Source organism: Orbicella faveolata, unplaced genomic scaffold (genome assembly GCF_042242905.1).
Source record: "Orbicella faveolata isolate gen_17 unplaced genomic scaffold, um_ofav_v1 contig_36, whole genome shotgun sequence".
NCBI classification, from domain to species: Eukaryota; Metazoa; Cnidaria; class Anthozoa; order Scleractinia; family Merulinidae; genus Orbicella; species Orbicella faveolata.
In genome coordinates, this window is record NW_028301565.1 from 14,579,198 (window position 1) to 14,607,159 (window position 27,962).

At 38.2% G+C, this 27,962-nt stretch overlaps 1 protein-coding gene across 3 annotated transcripts; it reads right to left on the reverse strand.

The window, feature by feature from the left end:
* Positions 1-606: 606 nt before the first annotated feature.
* On the reverse strand, positions 607-27,888 carry LOC110064168 (proto-oncogene vav-like). 3 transcript variants are annotated; one of them, XM_089275399.1, is made up of 34 exons: positions 27,610-27,887; positions 27,300-27,416; positions 24,879-24,937; positions 21,181-21,255; positions 19,548-19,647; positions 19,198-19,302; positions 19,015-19,083; positions 18,843-18,935; positions 18,574-18,633; positions 16,719-16,766; positions 16,428-16,520; positions 15,952-16,023; positions 15,236-15,309; positions 14,444-14,459; positions 14,125-14,207; positions 13,848-13,893; positions 13,107-13,190; positions 12,923-12,959; positions 12,520-12,595; positions 11,729-11,760; positions 9,562-9,631; positions 9,157-9,188; positions 8,400-8,471; positions 7,556-7,592; positions 6,951-7,047; positions 6,626-6,676; positions 6,443-6,489; positions 6,086-6,142; positions 5,633-5,749; positions 5,035-5,122; positions 4,522-4,621; positions 3,860-3,927; positions 3,213-3,278; positions 607-2,985 (listed from the first exon to the last, which is right to left on the reverse strand). In XM_089275399.1, the coding sequence occupies exons 1-34, from the start codon at positions 27,844-27,846 to the stop codon at positions 2,923-2,925; spliced, it is 2,541 nt and encodes an 846-aa protein (XP_089131525.1). In that variant the 5' UTR covers positions 27,847-27,887; the 3' UTR covers positions 607-2,922. The 3 variants fall into 3 exon arrangements, with proteins under 3 accessions (XP_089131525.1, XP_089131524.1, XP_089131523.1); XM_089275398.1 differs by having other exon boundaries at positions 8,253-8,471; XM_089275397.1 differs by having other exon boundaries at positions 2,947-3,278; positions 8,253-8,471; positions 27,610-27,888.
* Positions 27,889-27,962: the final 74 nt, after the last annotated feature.

Below are 27,962 nucleotides of genomic sequence, written 5' to 3' on the forward strand. Positions count from 1 at the left end.
TCATTGTCGAAATGCTGATGATTCTGTTCACCCAAGCGAGTTTGCAGACCCGGCGCCAAAACTTATAAACGCTTCTGTTCTCGTATTACGATGGTCCGCGGCTAAAATACTGAATGAACACAAAAAAGGTTTCCTTTTCGTTCGTAAGTGGTTTCCCCAACAGTGGTTTCTTCAATAGACCATTTTACAGTTGTCTGCTCGGTGACCTGACCTTTGGCTAGAGGTGATCTTGTTTTGATGCAGACCTCACAGCTTTTGTGTGTAATTCAAGTTGTTCTACCGCTAACTAGTTTGCACTCCAATGGTCTGTCACCAGCCTCGCTTACATTTATAGGCCAGGTAACTGAGCACACAACAGGCCATTTCCGAGTTACCTTGTGCCTCTGTTTCAAAACGAGTCTTCGTGCCAAACCTTTCTTAGGTAAATAAGTTTGATTCGCATGAAAATGAAAGCGAACTGAAGGCGGAACTCATTTTCTTAATGGTTTCGCGTTTTGACACAGGCAAAAGGCAACTCGGAAATGGCCTACTGTTGGAGTGAGCTGAGAATTGCCAGAAAGGTTTGCCTTGGATCTCAAGTATGGATGTACACATCAACTGATCTAATTGGTTACGAATGTCATCTTTAATTTTTCGTGCGGTCAAATAAACTCTTGACTAGTGGACCGAGAGGTTTTCTTTCTTCTTTCAATGCAAAATTAAATGAGCTAGAGAAAAAGGAAAACCTCTTGGACCAAGGTATATAAACAGACACCCAAGGCTCATTTTACACCACACGGCATTTTTGGCACGGTTCGGATAAAATTGAGAGGGAAGAAGTGAAAGAAACTCCGCGAACAATTTCGTGCGAACCGTGCCAAAACTTCTATTAAGATAAATGGCCTTACAGTGTAAAATTGTACTGTATAATGTTGTTTCACGAGGATAAGCTAGCTTTTGGTTGTAGAGGACTAATGAATGAGTTTAAAACGAATATGACTGTTACAGATTTATACGCGTTCATCATTCAAGCCGAGCGTAAAACACTGTACAATATTTATAATTTGCCTAAAATTCGCAAAGAACATCGCCTAACCCCACGAATTCCAATTATCTAATATGAACGTATGCGAGGGGAAAAAAAACGTTTCTTGGTAAGCTAATTTCATTGAAGAGTTGTTCTCATGCGCAAATAAACCCTTTTCATGATTAACTTCTCCTTATTACCAGTTACAAGGTCCCCAGGTGCCCCTCCTTGTTGGGAGCACAGTGTGCGTGGAATAGGCCATTTTTGATATGTTAAAATTAAGCCTGATAGTGTGGCCTAGAGGACACAAGCAAAAGAAATGAATAAACTTGTCATTCAATAGCTGTTATTACAGTTCAGCCTGCGGTCTAATATCCCTTTGCTTAAAAAGGCATGCAAACGAGGCGAAAGGGTCAATACAAAGCAAAATTGACCATTTCGCCTCGTTTGTATGTCAAACCGCTGATAACTGTAAAAACAGCTTTTCCTTTGTTTGTGTCCTCTAGGCCTCACTGCCAAGCTGAATTTTAATATATCGACAACAGCTTATTCTGTGCCTGTTGCACTCGGAAAACTAGCTCCGCGTTTCGCCGCCTAACCATAGAGCTCCGCGCTCTGTCTCCCGCATTTCACAAATGAAATGCAAAGCTTCTGGAGACGGAACAGTTCAACGTGGGTGAGAATACCCTGCGAAAGGTTGGTTTCTCCTCACACCCCGAACGAGATCCTCTCTCGTCTGTGGCGGTAGAGAAACTAGCTACTCGCCGGGTGGGGTGCCAGGCAAGTTCGAGCAGAAGCCATAGAATGTCATTCACTCAGAAGGAGAAACGTTAACCCTGAAAAGGGCTATTGGCGCGGGCCAATCCTGTCCTTTCCTATCTCTACAGACTTCAAGGAAAATAAAGACTCCTTGTATCCATCTGTAGACATGTAACCTAACCTGCCGTATTTGGAACAAACAGCTGTTTAACACGACACCTTTTAACAGTAGGCACAGTTTGATATGTCTATATCATACTTAACAGAGGCTTAGAGGATATCTGAAATGAAAATTTTATATACACCTCCTTATTTTCATTTCCTTTGTTAAAATAGTCTAACCCTTGCTATGAAGTATAATTTTAAGATATCCGACTGTGCCTTTTGGCCTGTGAGATATTTCACCTAATTGGGTTATTTGCCTTCACATGAATGACTGTCTCGACTAACTAAAAATTTCTCATGAGAAATTATAAATAGTACAATTCACACATCACTTTCTGCGGTCAACTGACCAGCGTAACTGTGACCTAAGTATATTGGCTTTTGGTCATTATATTAAAATAAAACAAGATTCAAACAAGAATTGTCCACTTTCTGTAAAATCGAGGCCAGGTTCAACCCAGGAAGACCGCCTCACTACAAATTTTCGTATGTAGTGAGCGTACTTCGTCCGTTGATTCCCGGCCCTGAATAAGTTACATCTTCAAACTCGTGTATTATCAACTGAAGCAGAAGCAAAAAAGGCCATTTTTCCTGCTGCGTGCGTTTTTCGCTTAATGCCTCATGATACATGACAAAGAAGAGCTACTTCTCTTAGACTAATGTAAGAAACGTTGTACGCGATTAACCGCGAAATTTCGAATAAAAACGTTCAGTCGTAATGTTGTGTTTGCAAGAAGTCTTTGTCGTCTCGAGCCAACACAAAACGACAATATTATCTATATGGTTCACTTTTTGATATCTTTTCAATGTTCACTTCATCGATACGTTGATTCATTGTGACGAACCAGCTGCTATTCCTTTTCCCGTACAGCCTTGATCCTCGCCAACTTAACCGTTAAATTGACTAGGGCTTTCATCCCCGATCCTTCGCTCAGGGCAAGTGGCGTCCATTACTAGGTGTTGAACACAATTAAGCTCCAATGGAGAATGTTCTAGTTTTGCGGCTCAATAGTATCTTTGAGGACCTCTACGAAATTTGACGGAAAGTAACCGACCTGAAATGGACAAAAGGATTAGCATTGGAACTCAGTGGTACTGCAATCTGTAACTCCTACAGGGTAGCACCGAGAGAGCCCTCTTTCCACACCAAACTTTATTCACTTCCAAGAGAGCTGTTCAGAAGGCTGGAAAAAGAGGTTTGTAAACATGACGTTCACATTAAGCTACAAGTTACCCTATACCGAGGTTGCAATGACACGATTATAATTACCCATAAACACACCTGGCCATCGCATTCTCCTTTCCACCAATCACCTTCTTTGTTGAGTATCAGAATCTTGGAATGTTTCTGCACAAGTCAACACAACAGAATGAATCAATCAAATGCAGTTACTGTAAGTCTGTCTCACTTCCTGGCTCTCAGATTGCGAAGAACGAACGAAAGGTTCGTCGTCACTTGGACAACAACCACTGCTCAGAAGCTTAATTCGCAGACTTTAAAGCGAGAATCCCACTACAGCATACCCGGTAAAATTCCGGTTACATGACCTGGGCTTATACAACTTCTTAAAGGGTTTTGGGTGGACCTATTAACGGGGGGAGGGGCCTTAAATCCGAAGGGCTTATAAGTATATATTATAAGAAACCTATCAAAAAATAACCCGATAAAACCTACAACAGGCAGTGTAAAAAGACGTTCTATATTGTTGAGGAAAATCGAAAGTTCGTAAGAAAACAAGTACGCGAAGCAGATCATGATGGCAAAAACTGGCCGGTGAGGCACACAAAGTAAAGGGCTTACGTTTGTTTTCATATAGATGGGTCTATATCCGGAGGGGGTAGGGGTGGTGATGAATAAAAAAGTAACTATCTTAAAAATCTTTCCAGTACTACTGGAAAAGAGTAGGAATGCGTATAACTTATACTTACCTGAATAGAAATTTCTTTTGGATTCCTCGCCGAATAAGAATACAATGCTTTGGCCCAACCAATTCCACCTACAAGTAATGGCGCACTTTAACAAAATGACAACTAAATTTGCGCACAGTAACCAGTATTATATGAACAGTATATATGCCAAAAAAAGGCCACAGGAAGCTACAATCATGGACAAAAGCCTTGGGACAAATTTGCACTTTTGGCGCCTTTGCGCACACGCCAGACGCGAAATACATCTTCACCTGCCTAACCTCGCCCCCCACCCCCCATACAATGTTGAAAACTACTACAGTGGAACCCCGTTAATACGACCACCTTCGGGCCATGAAAAATTGGTCGCATTAACGGGGTGGTCGTATTAAAGGGGTTCTTTAAATAAGAAAATGACTGACTGAGCTTTTTTGGGCCAAAATAAAGTGGCCGCAATAACGAGGTGGTCGTATTAACGGGGTGGTCGTAAGGCACGGTTCCACTTTACCTGCAATTTCTTCTGATTTTCAACATTGTATTGGGTGGGAACAACGCGTTTTTAAAAGGAAAGCAGCGTGTTTTTTCAAACTTCAGTAGTAAAACACATACAATTCGTTAAATTAAGTACGTGTTCCAAGAACGTTTGTCCACGACTGTACTTCCAAGTAAATGTGCTAAGTTACCTTTGCCTTTTTGTTCCTCATTAACTCCGTACCGTAGCTTCGTGTCTAGCCCTGGAAAACTCACGCCCAAAGTGTTGGCCTTGTAGTACTCAACTAGTTCCTGAGATTAGAAAGTTAAGAAAGTAATTTTGTACAGGTAATTCTGCTGCTGTCCGTCGAAACTGAGATAAGGAAAAGGAAAAGGGCCTGGAAAGGCAAGGAGGTAAGCCGGAGCCGGGAGAGGGAGGGAGGGTTTCGACATCAAGGGTTATAGACATTTAGCTCATAGGTAGTCTTGTGAAAGTTAGCCCTTAGCCATGGAAACCTTTAGTTCTGAGTCCCCCTTCATCATTTTTAGGAGAAAAGAGACCGTTCGCAACACAGTAACATTCAAGCGGTCTACCTCGTCTGAGGAGAGATCAAAAATTCGACGATAAAAAAAAGTCTTGATATCGCTCAAATCAGTATCACAACGAAAGTTCAAGTGCATTCTAATATTCAATAGCTACGTTACAATTTGAAGATATCACTTACCTCAACTGATGAAAAAGATATTGCTTTCGTTAAGTAGAAAGCTCCCTCTTCGTATGGGATTTTAATGTGTTTTACTTCACTACGAAATCTGCGAGTCGGAAGAAAACAAATGGCGTTATCAACTGAGTGAAAATGTCGTCACGTGATAGCACCTTTGGAGCCGCCACATGACTGTTCTGTCGATTTCAGGAAAACATTAGATGCGAACGCCATTTGTTGAATTTACTTAAACGTCATTATTCTATATAGAAAGACATACTATTGCAACACAACACAGTCTTCAAGTATTCAGGCCACAGTGGCAAGAAAATCGAAAACAGAAGAAAACTTAGATGACCAAGGTTTGTGCGAAATAATAAAAACACTGATTCGGTCAAGAAAAAAATCGCCGTTTCTTCCTCGTGAACGTCCCGAAGATTTTCCGATTGCCATTAACCAATGAGGAAATTGCACAACATTTCGAGGGGAACTTCGCCAGCTGGTCGCAGTTACTTAGCACCGGCTCCTGGATCTCCCAAACAAGCATTCAATCTTTATTCTAAGGCTCTGAGTTTACGCTGCTCAAGCTACAAACCCTTGACACGTGATTAGTTCTTACTTGACGGATAAAGCGTATTCTCCAGATCTGTTAACACTTTCCCTTATTAGGAAAGTGCCGTCGCTCTTGGTATTTAACTCTTGTGCAGCCCACGGTCTGTCCTTCTTGCCGGCAAACCTAGCAAGATAATATAAGTAAATACATATTAATCACGTGATAAGCTGGCAACTGGTCTTCTGAGACCTTACAAAAACTCCTTGGAAATCTCTGAGTACTTGAACTACAAAGCATTTACCCAATAACATTTTGATTGCGCGATACATGAGTCGCCTCACATCAAAAACGCAACGAAACACTCCCTTTTCGCACTTCGCCTTGTTTTCCCCTATCTTTATGTCTCCTAATCCTGCGCCTGTCACACGGGCTAAAATTCTATCAATACCAACTAGCGCATGACGCCGTGTAAACAAACCCTTCACCTTGTGAATAACATACCAAGGTAACATCACTTACCAGTTGAAATTTCTTAATGAAACGTTCAAATTTGACGGTGGAGGAGTCGAATGAACTCTAAGAAAGAAAAGAGAGTATTACACGACCATACATTACTGCATTACTCATGGTTAAACGGTAGAGAACATAAAGTTGCGACCAGTCTCTACTCCTTCGCGTCCTTCAATTTCACAATGGAAACAGTCAGGGACTTTTCGGTAACTGGTCATGTTGCTTTCCTTTACCGAGCGTGACTCTTACACACCTACCATTTTTTTTTTTTTTTTTTATTATAGCTATTTCTATATGTCTTGTTAATCTTAGCCCTAGGAGAATTCTTATTAGCATTAGGACACAACAGGACAAATCTCCACTCACTCCTCTTTTATCGTCGTTTCTTCGTAGCGAGATGTTGCTTTTAACGTCTATAACAGCAAAAAAAAAAAAAAAAAACACAAAGGTGTCATACAACAAATTTCGCGACGACAGATCTCACGAGATTTCCCAGTCATTTAGATCGTACAGGACAAACAATTTCGCAAAATTCTGTCTTCTACCTACCACGTGACTTTGAGGGAAATAACCAACGGCTCCAGTCCTCTTCGACCGGCCCTGTCGGAGAGAGGAAGAAATTCGGGAAAACGTCAGGAGGAATGTCGATCTCGGTTACAATTGTGGTGAACATATTTTTCGTTGGAACATGGAAGCTCTGTGCTGCATCGTCCACAAAGAAACAACGACGACAAAAACGACTAGCGTAACGATTATGTTAGGGTAAACGTAGTTTAGTTTGGAGGTCCTGCTTCAAATGATTCCTTTCTTGCACGCAGAAAAATTGTATTCATCCCTAGACATTAAATTACAAGACGAATGTGCACGAACTCACCTCCCACCATTCAGGGTCATTTTTGTTGATTAGTTCAATATCATCTCCGACTACAAAACTAAGAACTGGGCGGCCACCAGGAGCGATTCCAGCAAAGCTGTCAGTTGAAAAAAAACAAAACAAACAAAACAAAATCAACTATTAAGTTCCCTTAGATTGCACACCTTCTCTTTCATGGTACGTCTGAGAATTTGGCAGTCTAGACGAAGAGATCATTCGGAACCATTTTAATCACATTTGTCGAACGTAACGCTTTCCTCCCTGTTGCAGTACTGGTTAAATAATGGCTGCGAAGAAGACTTGGAATTTGTCCATTCAGTCGATGTTAAAAGCTTTCAGTTTTGCGTTATTAATGTTGTAAGAGAAACTGAATGTAAGTCAGTCATTTTCTAGTTCCTAGTCTTCAATATTTCGCCGCGGTCAATCGTTTTCGGTTCACGTGGTCCGGGGCGAAAAGTGCGTTCGTCTCGGATACGTCACCGAAATCAACTGACCGTGAAGGCCCGGAAGAAAGCCCTACAGGAACTAGGCAAAGTCAGTCAGGGTGACAAGGATGATGCAAATTACAATTAGAAGTCAAAACGAATTTTGAAACAAATACTTACTTTGAAGTAGCTACGTAAAGAGACTGATTTGTATTTCCTGCAAAGTTCAAACCAAAATGACAAACAACTGACATTAAACATATGGCAGAAATAAGGCATACAGAACAAACGTTATGGAACAAGTAACGTCTAAAGGCTTTGTCTGGATATTCCCCGCAAGTATAAAATGATCCCCAAAATACAGTACTCACGACACCTCTAATCCATATAACAACCATTTAACGGTCACCTGTCATTCCACAAAACCTCATCCTGACGTTTTGCGGGCCAGACCAGTACAGAAAATACATCAACAGTTTAGCTCCTCAAGATGGTAACATAAATTACTTTCCGTTTGATTATTTACCTTTGATAAATCAATTCCACGAATATAGGAAACCAAAGTGTTTGAACTGCACGTGCATGCAACCAAATACAGTTGAAACCCTATTAAGCGGCCGCCCCCTATTAAATTATATTATGACAGTGATAGGATATAGTATGTTCGTACAAGTGAATCAGGAAAACAGTGATATGCAGTCCTCATTACGTGAAACAATGGTCACAAGGCGCAGGCATGTTTGTAATTGAATAAAATGGCGTTCCAACTAATTCCTGACGAACCCTTACCAAGCGGCCACCTCCCATTTCCCCGAGGGTGGCCGCTTAAAAGGAGTTCGACTGTAGCTCCGGTTCTCAAAGGAGGGTGTAAAAGTACCTTGTCGTATTCTCGCTGGCGCCGAGACTTTTCTATGTTTAGCTAAGTCCGGGCTGAGTTTTGGAGGTATAGGCGACGAAGTTTGTTTAGAGAAGGGATTTCTGGCAGCCATATGGGGACGAAATGGCGATGTACCGGAGAACTGACCATGGAATCCAGGACTTGCTCGACATGCACTGGTCTTTGGTATGCAGTCCTTGTGAGCAGCGGCGTCACAAACTGCAAATCAAAAAAAGCGAAGATTTCCAAAGTTTAGATACAGAAAACAAAATGAATCGAAATAAATTTGGTGTTTGCAGGCAAACAGTTTATAACTCTTTAGTAGTTGAAAAAGTTTTCAATCGCGGTTTGGTCAAGAGAGTCCTACAGAAAGTCCATAGACTCTCGGTCGTGTTGGCGGGTTTTGGCGGGAAAGTTTGAGCATCGCACACGCGTCAATTTTAGCGACCAAATCAAGCCTGTGTGGTACAAAAGAAAGGGCAGCAACGGTAGGATAAAACATTCTTTTAACGTGAGATGTTAATTCGGAAGCAAAGACCACTATATCAGCAAATTTTAATAATTTGAAGGAAACCTTTTGGCTGCAATGTAGAATTGTTTTGTGTTGTCAAAATGTTTCATAAGCTTTAGATGTACGAATTGCAATTCAAATTATTGAACAACTCATGAAGAACACTTACTCAAGAAGACTAGATATTTAGTTCACTAGCCAACTAAATAAGCACTTTCGTAAAGCAATAAAAAAGCTCATTCGGTACTTTGGAAACAACAAACCAAATATCGTTAGTCACCCGCAATTCATTTGGAATGGGTCCCAGTAGTCACGTGCGAGTTGTCAAGTACCGACTTCCCATGGTAATAAACATTTATGGCAAACATTTTTTATAAAAACAAACAAGCTTACTCGCACACTTGTATCCTTGGTTTGTTAAACCCCTGAAAAGAAAAAAGAAAAATGGGGCCAGAGGTTTTCTGTTAGTTTATGACAAATGCGGAATATGATAAAAAAAAAAAAAAAAAATTGTACGTAAAAGAGCCTTGAATAAAAATACAGTGCTGTGCAACCCTGCCTTACGACCACCCCGTTAATACGGCCACCTCGTTATTACGGCCAATTTATTCTGGCCCGAAGAAAAGCTCAGTCAGTCATTTTCTTATTTAAAGATCCCCTTCAATAAGGCCACCCCGTTAAAATGGCCAGATTTTTGTGGTCCGTTGGTGACCGGATTAACGGGGTTCCACTGTAGTATAGATTTAAAGTAACCGAGTAAAATATTAAACGGCTCAAGACGATCACAGCACAACTTACCACAATAGATTTGAACAAACTCCACAATACGTCGGCGAAGGAAATGTATGTAGTTCAAACTTGTGACTGCCTGTAGAGTAAAACGCGCCCGTGAGAAGTTCACCAACGCGTATCTAGGAAAACACTGTTTTACATGCTTACAACAGAGAGCGATCTTACTGAACTACATTTTTCGTTTGTTTCATTTTTGATTATTATGTTGATTTTTGATCGTTCGTTGTAAGAAAACATAATATAGGAGTATACAGGGCTGGTAATAACAGTCGGTCAACGGACATTGTCCGACCAAATTTTGAATATGTCCGGCCAATTTCACATTATGATCGGACATGATGTCCGAACATTTCACCAACACCAAGCTATTGTCCATCCATAAAATTTAGCTAGATACATTATTAAAAGGCTCGAAATTGCGATCGGTACGGTCGCCAATGCGGCTAAAATTTCATCTCTGGCGACCAAAAATTCTGGTTTAGTCAACAGCCGAAAATACGCCTGCGTTAACAGGCGACCACAATGGCGACTACGTTTCTCTGTGTTAACGATCAATAACGGTTATTTCTGAGACATTATGTCCTTCCAGAAATACATAGTCAAAGATCTTTGCTTCTGTAACACTCAATATAAGAAAAGAAGACAATGTATCTTTTTGCTTTGCCGTGACGGATTCCCTCACATCGGAAAACTTGCAAATGGCTGATCGTGTTTGAAATCGCCCTATAATGCATTGCAAACCATTGAGGATTGAGTACGTCATGTATGCCTACCGATTGTGTCTCTTGGAAATGCATGAATCTTCCATAGACATTACATTAGCTACGTATACAAAATTAGCGGCCCAAAAAGTCTTGGAAATTTTTTCTTTACAGATTTTATGCATTGAGTTCTTTTCTGAATAAAATTCCTACTTGATTTTTATCACTTAGTCGCCAAATGGCTACTCAAGAATTTGTTAATTCTGACAGTTTAAGGCATATCCTGGAGCCCATTTGGGCTCCTGCCATATCATATTAAAAGAGGAAGTGTTCATCTTTCCTGTACTTGCCAAATAAAGTACCCTTCAGAAATCGCCCTATTATGCATTACGTGCATTGCTATGTGCTGTTAGCCCTTCATGTATGTACCCTAGAGTCAACTTTGGTCAGGACCCCCCTTACTAAACCCCATACTAAGTCATGGTATTTTTACAGACCGGTCTATGTTTAGGCTTCTTTTCCCACAAAAAAGGTCAGTTCCAGTCTATGTGAGCACGATTCAGTAAGGAGAAAAATGGCGGCTTCAGGTGGACATGTCAACTTAATCTTCCGGTGAAATTATAAAGTCTGTGCTTGTGATTGGTCACTTAGGTTCCTGCGGGGGCTGAATTCGCGGTAAATTTAAATAAAAATAGATGGGTCTGCGAATAGGCCAGGAAAGGAACAATTGGGGTAGTTGTACACTCCTAGTGATGGGCTCCTGCTTAAGGGACACAGTCAGCTGGAGCACATGCGCATTTGATACCATTTCATAGCTAATTTGCATATCACAGAGACGCGATCCATATGTTTTTTCACCGAATATGATAAAAATAACATCATAGGATGAAAAGAAGCACACTCCAAAACAGGCTTTTCAATAAATGATTGAAAATCAAGCAAAACACTGCGAAGATTGAAGTGGATTTTTTAGATGTACTTTGATTTCAGGTTGAGGCGAACTTTTTTCAAAGTGAGAAAACTAGTGTCCAGGTCAGCATGGTCCCAAAGCTGACTGTGTCCCTTTAATGGTAGCATTCAATAGCAAACTAGGTTTGCTTGAAGAACGTATAATCAGGAGATTACTAGGAGAGATTGGTGCAGTTATCTTGTAGATAAAGTCATCTAATCATCATAAATGATAAGTAAATCAAATTTAAAAGCAGTTCTGAATGATTTGTATTGAAAATCTTTACAGTTTGCTAATAACTTTTATTATGCTAATTAATATGCGAATCAATTATGCAAATTAACGTCCGGTCAAATTGATAAGATGTCCGACCAAAATGAAGATTTGAAAGGACACGTGTCCTGTTAAAGAAGAAAAATTATTTCCAGCACTGGACTATATATAATAACTGAAAAATTAAGCCACACATGATGAAAAACATCGCACATAATTGGTGAAGGAAGTTTAACTTAAACAAATGTACCTTGGTCAACGTTCCTTAATGTAACAGCGTCCCTGAAACCAAGGGTAATAACCAAGTTAAGAAGTCTGATGAAATTATCTCTCGCAGCCGCATATTATTTCAGTTGCCACGGAATGCTTCAGTTGTGTGGCAGGAAGCAATGTGTGACAACCAAACTAATTGCTGCGGTGGAAACGAGGACACTTTGGGAATTCCTTAGGCCCAGGTCAAACGTCGAACTTCACATGAGACGAACTAAACTGAGCGAATTAAGTTCATGACAAGTTCGATGTCTGACTCAACTAAGTTCGTCCAGTTTAGATCGACTAACACCTTCTATCTGTCTGAAGCAGACGGATAGATCGTTGGTCGATCTAAATTGGAATTAAGTTTGGCGTTTGACCCAACAGTCGAGCTTTACCGATTGGATCGACTCAAATTGCAATTCAGTCCGTCTCATGTGAAGTTCGACGTTTGACCTGGGCCCTACATCCTGAGCTGTAATGGGGGAACTTAAGCTGCTGCAAAGAAAGTCCAGAAAACGTCTGAGGCCACCATTCGGGGAGTTCTTCTTCACAAGTACCTAACAATGAAACTTTCAGAACCTAAATAGTTCTTTATTAACTTAAACTCACAAATATTTTGAAGAAACGTCAAGTCACGTAATTTTCATTTTCTTGGAAAGTAAACATCATACAAGATCTTAGTGGGGCTTCAGAAAGAATTCATTTTGTTGTACTTGGCCAGAGCAGGTTGTACAAGGAATTGAAATCACTTTTGTACAAGATAGAAACAAATAAGGACATACTTACATGGCCGTTGTAAGGTCATTAATCCATTTGTTTTTCATATCTTCTGTTTTGGTTGACATATAACAAGAATTTCGTTCTACAGGTAAAAAGCACACGATACCATGAACTTCAGTTAGACTATGACATTACACCCTGAATATCGTGCTCAGTTAATCAACAGTCGCTCAGAGGAACAACGTCAATCTTATCCACAGGTTTTATCACTATCCTGTGGATAGCACAGTCGGTTAAAATTCTAAACACTTCTCTACTGAATAGCATTGTCCACTCTTAGAACAGCTGAACCTTAGGACTACAACCTTGCATAATGAACAAAATAACGGTTACATTTACAAAGGATTCTAAAAACTACATCATAAACTGAACAAGTGCTTTGCAATGTAATTTTCTCATGAATGCATACCTTGCTCCAGATTTTTCATATACCAACTGTGAGAAAACTGCAAGAAAAAACAAGAAAATACTTAAAACCACAATCACCATCTTAGTTTATAATGCTCTAAATTATCCTATCATTTCTCAAATTAATAATTATTGCATCCAAGGAGATCTTAGTATCAATTACAACTTTAAACATTAAATCTCACCTTATTCTTTACTGGATTAGATGGCATGTCTTGGATTTCAAAGTACTGGAGAAACATGGACTGCTTGTGGTGGTATGTGTCTCCCTACAGTAAAAGGTACAGTATAATAAATAATAACCAAAATAATACATTAAATCAAGTACATGTATGTGGATACAGGGAAACACAGAAAAAAGGGTAACTAGCCCAACTGGCACCCATTTTATGAACCTCACATTGCTGTAGACGTTTTTTTCGCTGAGCGCTACACCTCTATGCTTTAATCACCGATCACTTTGTACCTCTTCTCTTGCATGCACATATAGAACGGTGGCATGTTGCCATGGTTACCAACAGGGTTTGGTCTGTTGTAGAAGTTTATATTAAGCCCTACACCTGAACTCATTAATTAAGGATCATTTCCACATAATGAACTCTACGGCTCTACTATCACACATATCTAGGTAATAAACTATATGGCTCTACGGTTATACGGCTATCTTGAACTCTACAGCTCTACTATCACACATATCTAGGTTATGAACTCTATGGTTCTACGGTTCTATGGCTATCTACATGTACATAATTAACTCTATGATTCTACGGCTCTATGGCTCAACGACCATATATTTGCCTTTCCTTCAGAACGTTGCTCAACATATCTATTTCTGATACATTGTATACATGTATCACAGCTACCAAATGCTAAACAGTTACGATCCATACAACTACTCGCTTATCTGTTCCCACAAAAGAACTAACCTTTGTCTTGCAGATAATTAGCGCTGTATCAAAGAGAAAAGCATGTCTGTAGAAAAAATCAAAGAATGAAATTAGGCAACATATATACATGTTCCAACAAAGTTTAGTTACTGAATAAATACACTGTTAAAGTAAGTAGCCATGTAAAATTTGATGAAACAGTCTAGTGCACATGTAGTAAAATAATCTTACAACATTGCATGTGTACTTCTTTCAATCTATCCAGAAAAAATAACTCTTTCGTTGCCTTAATCATTCTTTCAATCAATTCACATACCTTTTCTTTGGTGGTTGATCACTAACTTTTATGAGGAGTTCACCATCTTTCAAAAGATGCCCAAATCTGAATAAATTAATATCCTGAAATGACACACAAAAAACGAGAATTATATTAATTTGAAAATTGACTTAAAATGAAATAAATGTTCTGAGCCTAGAGCAGAATCTAGAATGTTTGCACAAAGTATTTGTAGCTACAATCAAGATACTTGAAGATAGAGATCTCTAGCTGAATTAAATTGATACTGTACCATATGTACATGTAACCAACTGTTTATTATCAGCAACATGAATTAATGACTGATTTGAAATCTTACCACTTCACTGCTCAAGCTGTGAGGAAAACAGGAAAGAAAAAAATAAACTTAAGAACTTGATATAAAATAAATGTGTAAAGAACATATTTGCCTCTGCAGTACTACATAATAGTACAATGTCAGATATATGACAACTGTCTTCTGATTCAGTGTGCATGTATAAGGACAACGTACATTTACATAAACTCGTTTTACTTAGTTGTTTCTGAAGTTAACCATTCTGTAGTTCATCCCAGGACTATGTGAGATATATATGTATTTGAATTTAGGCAGTCACCTATTTATTGCTGGTGGGACCAAATGGTAAATGTACTTGCACATACACTGTTTAAGCAATAGAGGCCTTTTTCTGTGTTAACATAGCCTCACCTAAACTCCAGGGGGGGGGGGGGGGGGGAGAGTTCAAGACAGTTATGTAATCCTGAGGCACAGTCAAGGGGTTTGCATAACTTTCAAGAATTTTCCAAACCCCCTAAGTGTTTAGATACATGAGAAATCTCCAAACCCCCTGAGTGTTTAGATGAGGGTACGTAAATATGGAAAAAGTCTTCTATTGTTTTTATTAATTAAAATAATTCTCAAAAAGCAAGGTTTACAAACTCTCATCTAAACACACCTACCAACCAATGACAGCATGCGTACAATCTTAAATTATTTTAAAAAGCATCGATAGTAATAGAGGGCAAGCAAATTAACCTTATGAAAGTTTATCTGCTCAGTCGTACACAACATAAAAACATCCATTTTGGTAAAAGGAAGTTACTAGTGACCAGGCTTCTTTCATTCACACACCTGTCTTCAATATCTTTAACAGTTCTTGAGTTTTCATCATCACGTTTCAATTGGTTGATGAACTTTGCAACATCCTACACAGACACACATTTAGCAATAATTACCAAATAACGTTCTACATGTATACTAATGAAAAAGGATTACACTCTTAGAACATTAAATTTCTAAGTTTCTATGAATTCAAACTGAATAATTATAGATGTCCTTATACAATTGATATGAAACAATTCCTACTACTCTCAGTTGACAAACTTGTATTAAGTTATTGTTGTAAACAGTTCATGTGTGTGAACATGTACACATACAAGTGTCAGATACACATGTAACATAATTTAATATTAATCTCATAATCTTATATAAAGATCTTAAGCTATGTAAAAACTATAGCCCTTTTAAATGTAAACTTAAGCGAACGTTATAAGACATTTAGTTATTAATTTTCTCAATTAGTTAGTGACACATCATTTTTATAATTTATATACATTAATTTATTTTAGGTTTTAAACAGAACTTGTGGTGATCAACTTAAAGCCCCTCAGGGGAGTGTTCAATAAAGTTCCATCTCATCTCATCTCAATTTATAATCTTCCATTTTCGTTTTGGTCCTGTCTAAACTGAAAATCCTTACCCTTCCACCAAATTATGACAAACAAAGCAATTTACTGGTGATAACAAAATACCATGCACTAGAGGAAAGTCTTAGTTAAAATACCAACCTGCACAGCCGCTAGGGCTTTTTCAAGGCCTTTTTTGTCTGGATGTGTTGATTTTGTCTGCTTGTTAAGCTCCTAAAATAAGCACACAGAAAAAGACAAAAACATGCCTGGTTAAATTGCAGATAGCAGCAGTTTACAAAGTGATCGGGCACTCTTTGTACCTTAAAAAAGTGAACACTCATGTCATTCTGGATTTTACAAACATACCATCAGCATAGAGCACCCCACGAGAGAGTACTCGTGATTAAATACGCAGGGATTTCATCAAGGGCCAGGTACTGGGCAAATTGACCGGCTGTGAGGACAATTATTTTGCCCAGCTGGTTTGAACATCTAGCAGAAAGTTTTCCTTACATAGTTCAGTCCTAATAGTTAAATGAAACCCCTGATTATAAGTTATGTTCTTTCAACTAACATATTAAACAATGAAAACATTACAATCTTTTAGTTTATTAATTTGGTTGCAGTGCAGTTACCTGTATTAAAAGAGGGTACTTTAAAACACGTTGAAATGGTACTACTAACAAAGATCTCAATGCAAACTTGCTATTTGCTCTCCTTTGACATTCCTGTAGTATGTAGTAAAGAAAGTACAAGCATTTACATGTAGAACTCATATAAATCAATTAGTTGAACTAAGACTAGTCAAATAAATCAGAAGGAAGGAAGATATAAATTATACAGCATGCATGTATCATTCTAAAAAAAGACAACACCAGCAAAGATATACAAAAGATACAAGTAATGCTACTGCAATTTCGCTGTACCTTTAATCCTTCACGAAACTTGGGATCTGTTCTGGAAAGTTCATCAATCTGAAGATGTAAATTCATAACATTGCATGGGTTACAAATAAATTATCAGTAAGGTGGTATTAACATCACTATCATCTCCATGGCCACCATTACTACTTTGTAAACACTACGGCCTGTAGCAAGCTTCAGGTGCACATTTGTGTAATATAGGCCAATTTTTTTTCTGTTTTCACAGTAGAAGTTCTCAGAAATGTATGTAATTGACTAAAATAGGCCCTAATTAACAAATCCGTTCACAAAAATATTTTTTTCACTCTTAAGGGGTTTTCCTGCGAAAAAAATGATTACCCATAATCCTTTGCGTAATCTTCCATGTGGGAGAAAAGTTCAATCTCAGGGCAATCTCAGGTTAAAACTGGTTACAAAACTTCCTGAACAATAACAAGGCCTGGTTACCTTAGCAAGTGCCATCGCATACACTGATAAGGGTGAAATGGTGGCAGAAAGGCAGAGAGAGATTTATACATTTCTTCAATGAATTTTCATATCACACTAACGCCACTACACTGACAAATGACTTGGGGATCAAAATTTTCAGTCGTATTTCCACAGGAATGTACAAAGTCAAGTTTTTGGCAGATCTTTGGTCATGAAATGAGCAATGTTGAGAAGATGGCAATAATCAAAGGTCAGAGAAGCGAGTTTCAAAGGAATTTGTAGGGTGGTGATGCCGATATTTTGGTCAACAAGATGGCTATCATTTCACTTGGGGATTGAGATTACAGTGTATATTTTCAATGCAATGCAATGAATCAAGCTAGAAATTGGAAGAAAACGAATTTATTGTACAAGCATTTATATCTGTGAATGTTACATATACAAGTTGAACAGGACGTTGACATTGTAGAGTTATGATTCGTATTTTATCTTGGAGAGCAAAAGGGAAGCATGATTGATCGGCTGGCTCAAAATTTAGGAGGATTCTGACTACAAGGAGTGCATTATTTTCCAAATATCAGTTGTATCCTTAGAGTTGGTTAACTTTACTTATTTCTTACAACTGGTGGTGGTTTAAATTAAACACTGAGAAGAATAATCTGTGCACGCTGTTACACGTGACATTCTATTTTCTCACATTTTTATACTTTTTGGATCAAAATTTGTTTAAAACCTATCGCTCAAACCCAAGCTCATTTTAGGTCACTGTTTTTCTTATTACAAATGCAAGGTTTGAAGAAGGTTTCATGGTCATAGGTTTTTCTGATGCGGAGATATTCAACAAAACCTATTCACCTCTTGTCACTTAAGTGATTTGTACACCCAATGCGTACTACAGGTCTAAGTAACTACAGGTTGCAAGAGGATTGCTACTACTCTCTCTCTCTCTCTCTCTTTGTCCAAAACAGGTTCATGTAATTCCACCCTCCTTCTTTCCTCCTTCCCCCAGCATTTTTGTCAGGTTGCTCTTTCTGGCACCCATTCATTCTCCAAGTAATGTGGTAGATAGAGGCACTGAGAGAGTGAAGTGTTCAGCCCAGAGACACACCACAAGGCCCTGGCCACTGCTTGGAACTACAGTGGAACCCCGCCTTACAACCACCCTGTTAATACGACCACCTTGTTATTACGGCCACTTTATTCTGACCCGCAAAAAAGTTCAGTCAGTCATTTACTTATTTAAAGAACCCCTTTAATACAACCACCCCATTAATGCGACCAATTTTCCATGGCCTGAAGGTGGTCATATTTACAGGGTTGTACTGTATTTATACTTCTCAACATTTCATGTGCGGTAAAATGCAATAATCCCCCCTACCACCCACCTCCTTTAGTTACACCAACAAGAATATAGTGTAAAAAAACTTACATAAGATTGAGCTTCTGACATTTTTGTGCAATATTTTCCATACTTTAATAAGTCATCTCTCTAGAGAAGAAATTAAGTGTATAAAATAAAAAAATACATTCTTAATAAATTTAATCTGGAAAACAGAATTTTAAAGTAAGGCTATCAAGGATCTGAACTTAAAAACAAAAACAAAAAGGAAACACTAAGTCTTGCAACAACTTTTGAGTAAATGAAATCAACAAAAATTACCACTAAAAACACTGCAAACTACAATTATCTGTACATACAAATTCCAGAAAAACAGGACTTATTTGCATTCCTCCATTGCTACAGCCTTTCTCTAGCTTGCCCACAAATTTTGTGTGAGTCTTCAACAAATCCTGTAAAAAGAAAAGTACACATAACCCAATTTGGTAAGCTACAGTACATGTATAAGAAAGATGTCTGACTGTAACCTACCTCTATATTGATAAAGATCCTAGCCTTGTCATCAGGTGACATCATTGATTGTAACTTTTTAATAAAATGCTGTCAAAATTAAATGAAAATGAAAAAGCATTCAATGCAGAGTTTTCTCAAGCTACATGTACATGTCAGCAGAAAAAAAATTCCATAACATAAAAATGTACTTTTATTAGTTACCTCTTGAATCATTTTAAGAGCCTCAACATAACTTTTCTCAGTCTCAAGGAGCTCAGCTACAACATACTTCCTTTTCTCTTCTATTGAGGTCTGTCGCTCAGGCTTCTGTAACATTACAAAAGAGGAAACAGTATATCTAACACCATTTGTTAACACATAATAGGTTAAGAGGCTATGTGAAACATTTCTACATTCCAAAAGTTGTCTCACATAAATTGCTAATTCTGAACCACAATTTGCAACAGGCTCGAAATATTTTAAATTACAAATGGGCACATTCCCATCACCACACATGTACAAACATTTACAATCTGATTAAATCTGCAGGAACAAAAACACATTTAACCTACTGGAAATTTTTGATAAGAAACAAGGTCCTCATAAATTTTTGTTTCTTCTTCAATGGTTACAGCATCATAAGGGTTTTCCTCCTCTGTTATGTCACGATTTCTACAGAAAAGGTCCACCAACAAAATTAATAAACTAAAACATTGAACAGAAGCATGTAAAAAACAAAATAAACATTCAATTAATGACAGTTGAAACTTTTGTCTCTAAGTTTCAAATGTTGATATGAGCAGGAACCCTTTGGGGCCATGTTTATATGTATGTCTGCCTTTTGAGAGGTGTCTGTTTAGAGACTGGAATGAGTCCAATTACATACATGTACATGTCTCAAATTTACAGTAACCTTAGTTTGATTTTGATGACACCAATACAGTATGCTTTTTAAGAGAAGGTTAAAATCTCTCACAGACCAAAGTACAAACCTACAATAACATACCTATGTACAAAAACAGATCCAAGCACATCTAGAAAAAGTCTAAATGAAGGTTTACAAGGTACATGTACACACTGTGTGTTGGTTTTGAAACGTGATGTTAATTCGTTTTTGGTCGCAGGAACTTACTTTACCGTAGATGTTATCAAGTAATTGTTATTTTCAAACAAAGCCTTACTTACTTACTTAATCTACTGTGGTTGACCAGGCTTCAGCTGCTATGTCCGTTAGGGAAATAGTCATAACCGCTAGGTTTTGCGTACGTGTTCTCCGGTTAGATATATCCACGAGGTTTTCCTCGGTTAGGTCAGTTCAAGTGCAGATTTCACTGCGTCAACTTCTACTCGGCATTGGGTCATAGTTTCTCTATACACTGTTACTCGTCTATTCTATCAAGTCAAGTTCAGTGTGTGTGCAAACCAAAGTGAGTAATCTATTCCTTGTTTTTTATGGTTAGTTCTAAGGTTTTCTATTCTTATTCGTTTCGGTTACGTTTCCTTTTATCACCTATCAAATGGTCTGTATCCGTTACTAAATCGGTTAGTTAGTTCTGTATGCTCGGAATCGCACTTGATTAGGTCCATATCTCCAATATAGGGTTATTTTGCCATAAAAGTACCGTCCAAGTTACACACCATGTAGCCTATTAATCGTTTTCCAGCCTTCCGTACGATCAGTATAAGTGCCGATTATGTTACACTTCCATGTTATGGACGTTATTGAGAATGCTAGCAATAGTTTCTTCATTTATGTTATTTATCTTTATGCTTCGGTATGTTAGTTACGTTAGCTCCTATTTTCGTTATTGTATTTCAGTTCGAACCGGCATACAGTTTACATCATCCGACTTACGGTTAAGCTTACAGCACGTGGTTTAATTCTACCTTCGTCTTGGCACGTGATTCATTTCATTTGAGTCTGTATGGAACATTGATCTCTGTCAATTAAACTCTGTTTACATCGTAGTCAGAAGTTCTTGTCAAGTTCGTTTTAACACTACGCACTGCTCTACGCATGTGATTACTTGGATTTTTGGCCTGCTATATTCTGTCCTTGTAACTCACACTGTGTACTGCCCAAAAAATTTGTGGGTTAAAGGGAGTGTCTACTGTACTTTCATCTTTCATCAGTGTTCATCTTTCAGCACAGGTCTTGCAGTAAAACAAGTACATGTACATATAAATACTTCTATCAGTACTCACAAAGCAAGATCCTCAAGGTTTGAATAAATATCCTCATCTTGAATGTCATGTCCAGAATCTTCAGGTGGGAAAGGACTGTTAAAGGGAAAGAAAGCATATGATTGACGTTATGGAAATCACTCATGATGAAGTCATTTTCACAAACAGTAATTTTCAGCTGCCTGAAACAAAAGCTGGAAATCCATCTGTGTTTGCAGACTACCTTTTATAAAGGCCCTGGTTGAAATGTTTGAAGCTTTGACTTACATATACAAGAAAGTTATCGTGCCATTTCATTAACATATTTTGCACTGCTCCAGATAATTGAAGGGGTGAGTGCAAAACCATGCTAAGTGATGATTTGGGTGAAAAAAAAAATTTTCGCGAAAGGGCCTGAATTTTTGCATGCGGTCTTCAATGTAATAGAAAAACGTGGTCCTGTATTTTTGTCGCTGGTTTTTACTTCGTTTATAAAGACGCCGCTAGGAAAACCGAGTGGTTTTTCTGCATACGCAATATCTCGAAAACGAAGCGAAGCTTAGCGGAAAAACTACGGGACATTGTTAAACATACCTAAACAAAACTGTATGGGAAATTTGGAGCGTTTTCGTCAAAGTTCACTTTTGATTAAAATACCTAGCGCCCTTTTCCCGCCGAGGTTTTCAAATAAACGAAGCCGGGCCTTTGTTATGATAAACAGAGCCGACCCTTTGTTATAATAGCCAAGCCAAGCCTTTGTTATAAGTTGAAGTCTCGCCTCAGTTTATTATAACAAAGGATCGGCCCGCCGCGACCGCAAGGACTTTGATTTTACTTAGAAACCAGCAAAATGTCAATTTCATGCAACTTATATAAGCTCAAATTTATTGATTTCAGGTCAAAAGTAGTTAAAACGTTGACTCATGTTAACGCGCGACGGCAAGGATGTTGATTTCTCTTAGAGAGCAGCAAAATGTCAATTTCACATAATGTAAAAGCTCAAAAATGTCGATTTCAGGTCAAAAAAGGTTTACATGTTGATTTCATGTTAACCCGTGACGGGAAGGTTGTTGATTTCACTTAGAAAACAGCAAAATGTTGATTTCACGCAACGTATAAGCTCAAAAATGTTGATTTCAGGTCTAAATAGGTCAAAATGCTGATTTCACGTTAACGCGTGACGGCAAGGATGTTGATTTCACTTAGAAAACAGCAAAATGTTAATTTCACGCAGCGTATAAGCTCAAAAATGTTGATTTCAGGTCTAAATAGGTCAAAATGCTGATTTCACGTTAGCGCTTGACGGCAAGGATGTTGATTTCGCTTAGAAAACAGCAAAATGTTGATTTCACGCAGCGTATAAGCTCAAAAATGTCGATTTCAGGTCTAAATAGGTCAAAATGCTGATTTCACGTTAGCGCTTGACGGCAAGGATGTTGATTTCACTTAGAAAACAGCAAAATGTTGATTTAACGCAGCGTATAAGCTCAAAAATGTCGATTTCAGGTCTAAATAGGTAAAAATGTTGATTTCACGTAACGCGTGACGGCAAGGATGTTGATTTCACTTAGAAAACAGCAAAATGTTAATTTCACGCAACGTATAAGCTCAAAAATGTTGATTTCAGGTTTAAATAGGTAAAATATGGTGGCCGGAAAATAGTGTTAACATCTGGAACTTACTTTGGTTATCTGGGACAATGACTATCTGCACTGAACAAATAAACATCAAATAAGCACTTTTCCAAATACAGCAACATCTTAAATGGCTAAAAATCACGAGATAAATACATATTTTTCGACAAACGCGATCGTAGTTTTATGTCACGCACCGCCTAACAGTTTAACAAATTAACCCTTCTGCGCAACGTACGGGTCTCCATACATCTGCATGTCCGCTGATCCCAGAAGTTCAAAACACTACAAATCATGCCGATATGAAATAAAATCAAAGCAACCTGGATCACAGATCTATGTTACAATCGATCGCTACTTGTTGGCCATTATTATCTTTGAATGAAAAAAGCCGAAACAATCTAGTTACCAGTTCGAGAAACGCGAGCAGAACGTGATCGCAATGCATGCCGGGAAGGGTCTTTACACCTCGTGCGCGGGAAAACATGGCGGTCGATACAAGACAAATTTTATAAGTCAAAAACCAGTTCTCGCTTTCCAAACTTTGACACTAGCAACGCTTGGCAAATGGGCCACAACTCACGAGAGGGTATTTTTCTTGGGCAAGAACTGCTCTTGGACTTTGCTGCCTGGCTCGATCTGACTTCGAACACCGATAACACGATTACGGTATATCAGCTACCTTCGAAGTTTCAGAACACATTTTGATTCTTTAAAACGTGCTGATGACTTACGGGTTTATCGAGGCTTTATGATGCCTCTCAACCACCAGGCAGGCACACAAGGTACTTTAACACAGTGCTTAAGATATTAGTTGACAGAGCTCTAATGCGGCACATCTCTTTTTAGTTCGATGGTATTTCGTTTGCCGCTCGATCGATTCACGTGTTGTGCTCACGTCACAATAGCCGATGTAAACAATCTGTTCCCAGATTTCCGCTCTATATATGCTGTTAGATTTGATTTTGACTTCATACACTATAAACAGTCTGCCTGTTTGCTGTTCAACAAATAAACTCCTAAAGACATGGCTAGGAAAAGCCAAGTATTTTTGCATACGTTATAACTCGAAAACGAAGCAAAAACCAACGACAAAAATACAGGGCCGCGTTTTTCTATTACATTGAAGACCGCATGCAAAAATTCAAGCCCTTTCGCGAAAATTTTTTTTTTCACCCAAATCGTCACTTAGCATGGTTTTGCACTCACCCCTTCAATTGTAATACCTGCCCCAAGGAAGGTTATTGGAAATTCTGTGGGAGGGGTACATGTATTTATTTTCTGAATGTTCAACACATTTGCCATGCATTTAAGGTCATTCCTCACATTTGCATTGCACATCCTTACTGCGCATAATTTATGGCGTCATTAGCGCGCGCTTGTGCATGCGCATATTGAAAACACGACGGATTTGCCTTGATATTGAGCTCTGTCAGTTGAAAAATGCCTCTAGCTCACCAACGAGCATGGGCACCCCAATTTTTTTCCAGTCACTGTAATCAACTAATCATAAGCTTTGCGTGAGAAAAGACTCATCTAATTTCTATAGCTGAAAATTAAATAAATAAGAAAAATAGCAGATACACTGTGGTCTTTTCTATTTTGCAGTCGGTAACCACGTCAAGAAATTTGGTTCAAATTTTTAATCAAGGATTTAGCTTTCTGTCTGAATCAAACTTAAACATTTATTTGTGTCCGACACAATGTATTGACTGTAGTTTAATGCGTGTTCTTATGAGTCCGGGCTTACAAAGATGTTACAATTACTGGGAATGTGTTCTTATAATAAGCATTAAATAATGCCAAAATGGGGCATTTTCAATGCCTCAAGTGCTGCTCCTTAATGAGCATGGGCACCTCCCTTTTTTATTTCAAAATTGAAGTTATCATATGACAAATATTCAGTTGACAAAGTTTGAACAAAAATCTATTGTCACTTTTATTTCAGAGGAATTACCTTAACAGTGTGCAAATCAGTTACTGTATGTTATATACATGTAGTAGCAAGAGATTTCTGCAAGCTCCACTAGACCCAAGCTATCAAACACAACTTTCTTTGCAAAATGATACATTGTGTGCAGTTGTAAACTCAAAGTAACAACTTACTCAAATCCAGCTGTAATTGCATACTGTGTATGAGAAAGGACTGATAGAGTTTTTATAACCTATAAGATAAAATATAATAAAAAATATAATAAGGGAGTATTAAACGAAGACTTCACACGGTGGTTCAACTGAACATACAGCCCCTCCCATCTGGCCATGGCATGTAACTAGTATTATTCAATATTGGTATAAATCTACTAGTTAGCATTCTATCACAAATGCCATTCTTTGATTGGCTACGCTACTCACTACAGGTGTATCTATTCTGTTGTAAATAGTGAATGGCCTAGCAGTGCGTGGTTGTCAACAAAATGACAGCTACTTCTTGCATTTTTGATGTGTCTGAAAAGAGGATTTAAACAACGTTTTGAACTGATAGATTTAATATACTCAAAAAATTGGATTATTCACTCTCAATTTCTGTGTGATAGTTGACACGGGCTGCACCCTTGTTATATCTATCAGTGATAGAAATCTCAAGCTCCTAATCTAATTGTTAATTACATTGTACTATAGAGCGGTTTTCAATTGAATGTCGTAAAACTAAAACCAAACCAATTACTTACCAATTAGACCACTCAGCCAATTTCAAACTGCAGTAAAACCAAAACCAATTTAACCAAAACCAAAATCACTGCCTGTTTACTGTCGACACTCATTTGAAAACTACTCTAATCACAGGTCAATATACAAAATATTAGAAGCAAATTTACTGGCTTGCAAGTGTTACGTGAAGTTATAAAAAAAGAGAAACAAACTTATTAAATAAGTCCCAAAGCCAGGACTGACTAGAAGATTGAATAAATAGAAGATTGCGTATTTCTAAATAGGGAACATTAACTCTCTAAGGAAACATCACTTGAGAGCACTAGTTTAATCCATAACTAGTAACTGTCTGCCATTGATCCATTTAACATAGACAAAATATGTATAATTGTGAGGGCAATTAAATATTTCAATAAAGGGGCCCTGGCCTAGGGTGAAAGTGAGTCATACAAATATTTTTGCAATAAGCAGGGGAATGACTAGTTTGCATTTTTCAGGCATATAGTATAAGAGGGGTCTAGGAGGGTCAGGAGGAGGAAGAGCAAGCCATTAACGTAATCTTTAGTTGAATAGGGACTGACTACTTGATTGATCTAACCAAAAACTTGCAGATGGAATATTCATGTGAACCAGAAATGTGTTTTGCTCCAAACAATATTGTAGTACTACCCTCACATGTACTGTTTTTGATTTCACCACACCCCTGCCCCTCCCACCCCACTAGCAATTCATGTCTGGCTTTATATATACATATTTTTTTCCTATGAAAATTTCTTCTTTTTCCGTGAACCACAATCTGGTGATTATGGATATGATCTGAAACCACATCTGTGGTTTCTAGAACTTAACCATGTACATTGTATGGGTCTATGAAACAATAAGATGCTAGTTAAAAAACGTTGGTGTACTTCCACTAGTTTCACTTGTCATTTCTTTGCAGAAATTGAAATTTTCCAATGACAAGGGTGTTTAAAAACAACTTCTTATCAATACATATGTATATGATAAAATCTGGTATGCACAGTAAGAAAACTTCCCTTTACCAAAGTAACCATTTTATTTATCATTCACATAGAGTTGCAGAGCCAATCTGAATCATCTAATGAACCATTCGTTTTTTTTTTTTTTTTTTTTTTTTTTTTTTAAGGGATATCAGCTAAAATTCAGAGTTTGGACAGTATTGGAATCTAGCTAGTTAAACATATGATAAATGTGCACGTTTTATGCAGGGTCATGTATTTATCTCAGTAATTTCAAGTGTCAAACACCACAAGTCAATGGAAAATTTACACTGATGTATACAGACACAACACAGGATATTGTCTCAAAATAATGCATATGTTTTATAACCATTATACTCCCAAGGATAAATACAGAGTTCTGTGTTTACACCATGGATCACCTTTAACTAAAATAAACACAGATAATCTGCATAGTTCCTACCAATAATAGCACGAGGATAATCAAATCATGTATAATGCTTCATCGATATAAATGCACACACAATTATATTACATTATCCGATTCGCAAATCGTGCTAGCAAATGTAACCCAGTGTAACCTTGTTCAAAAAGCAAAGAGGGAAAAACCCCGTACGACATTCAACAATCAGTTCCGGTGTCATCGTAAATGGTTCAACCCAGCTTAGCCCCACATTGCGTTCTGTGAAACAAATTGTTATTTCATTACTATCGGCGCTTGTTCGTTCGCTAAATTAGTGTCACTGTTAAGGATTCTCTAATTAACCCTCATGTATTCCAGAGGCCTTTGCTAATCGTTGTGCTACGTGACTTTAAGAGTGAGCATAAAGTTAGTAACTTAGCTCTAACTCAACATCAAGCTTTCTTTAACTCAAGAATGATGTGTAACACTAACCTTGGCAAAATCCGACACATCGTACAGCTCGTTGGCATCAAACAAAGCCTCTTGAGTCAAGCCAAAATCCCGTGAACAAGAAGTGAGAAAACTTCGAATATTTTTCAAACAGTAGAACTGTCAAAACAAAGAAGGAAGTAGGCTTATCATTGTAAAGGTGGAGTTTCACAAAATCAATAAACACCTCTAGTGTTTGTAGCAGTGCATCTACAAAACAAGTGATCGGAATCTTAGCTGGCTGTGTCCAGTCTACCTTTTCCTCTCAGAAAAAGTCTCAAGTTTAAAGGATCACAGGAAAACATATACAAACCGGAGACATTTGAGGTTTCATGTTGATATCTCGTATAGAATTAGGACGCAAACGATTAGCCACTTGACACAACAAGACACCATCCCGAAGAGACTGAGCCAGATCAAAGACGGATGCAGTGGGGTATGATGCTCTATGAAACTCTGGTAAAACTCCTAAACTGCTCAGCCAGCTCCGAGCCATTTGCCATTCTTCTTGCCCGGATGGTGCCCTTCGACTACGATGGCGACGCGCCATCTTGCTCAAGAAATGTAAAGAAATGTGTAATTCAGCTGAGAATAGACCATAATACTAATGTGCCGACTTCCCTTCATCCGGGTGTCGGAGGTAACCGGAAGTGGATAATCACTCTC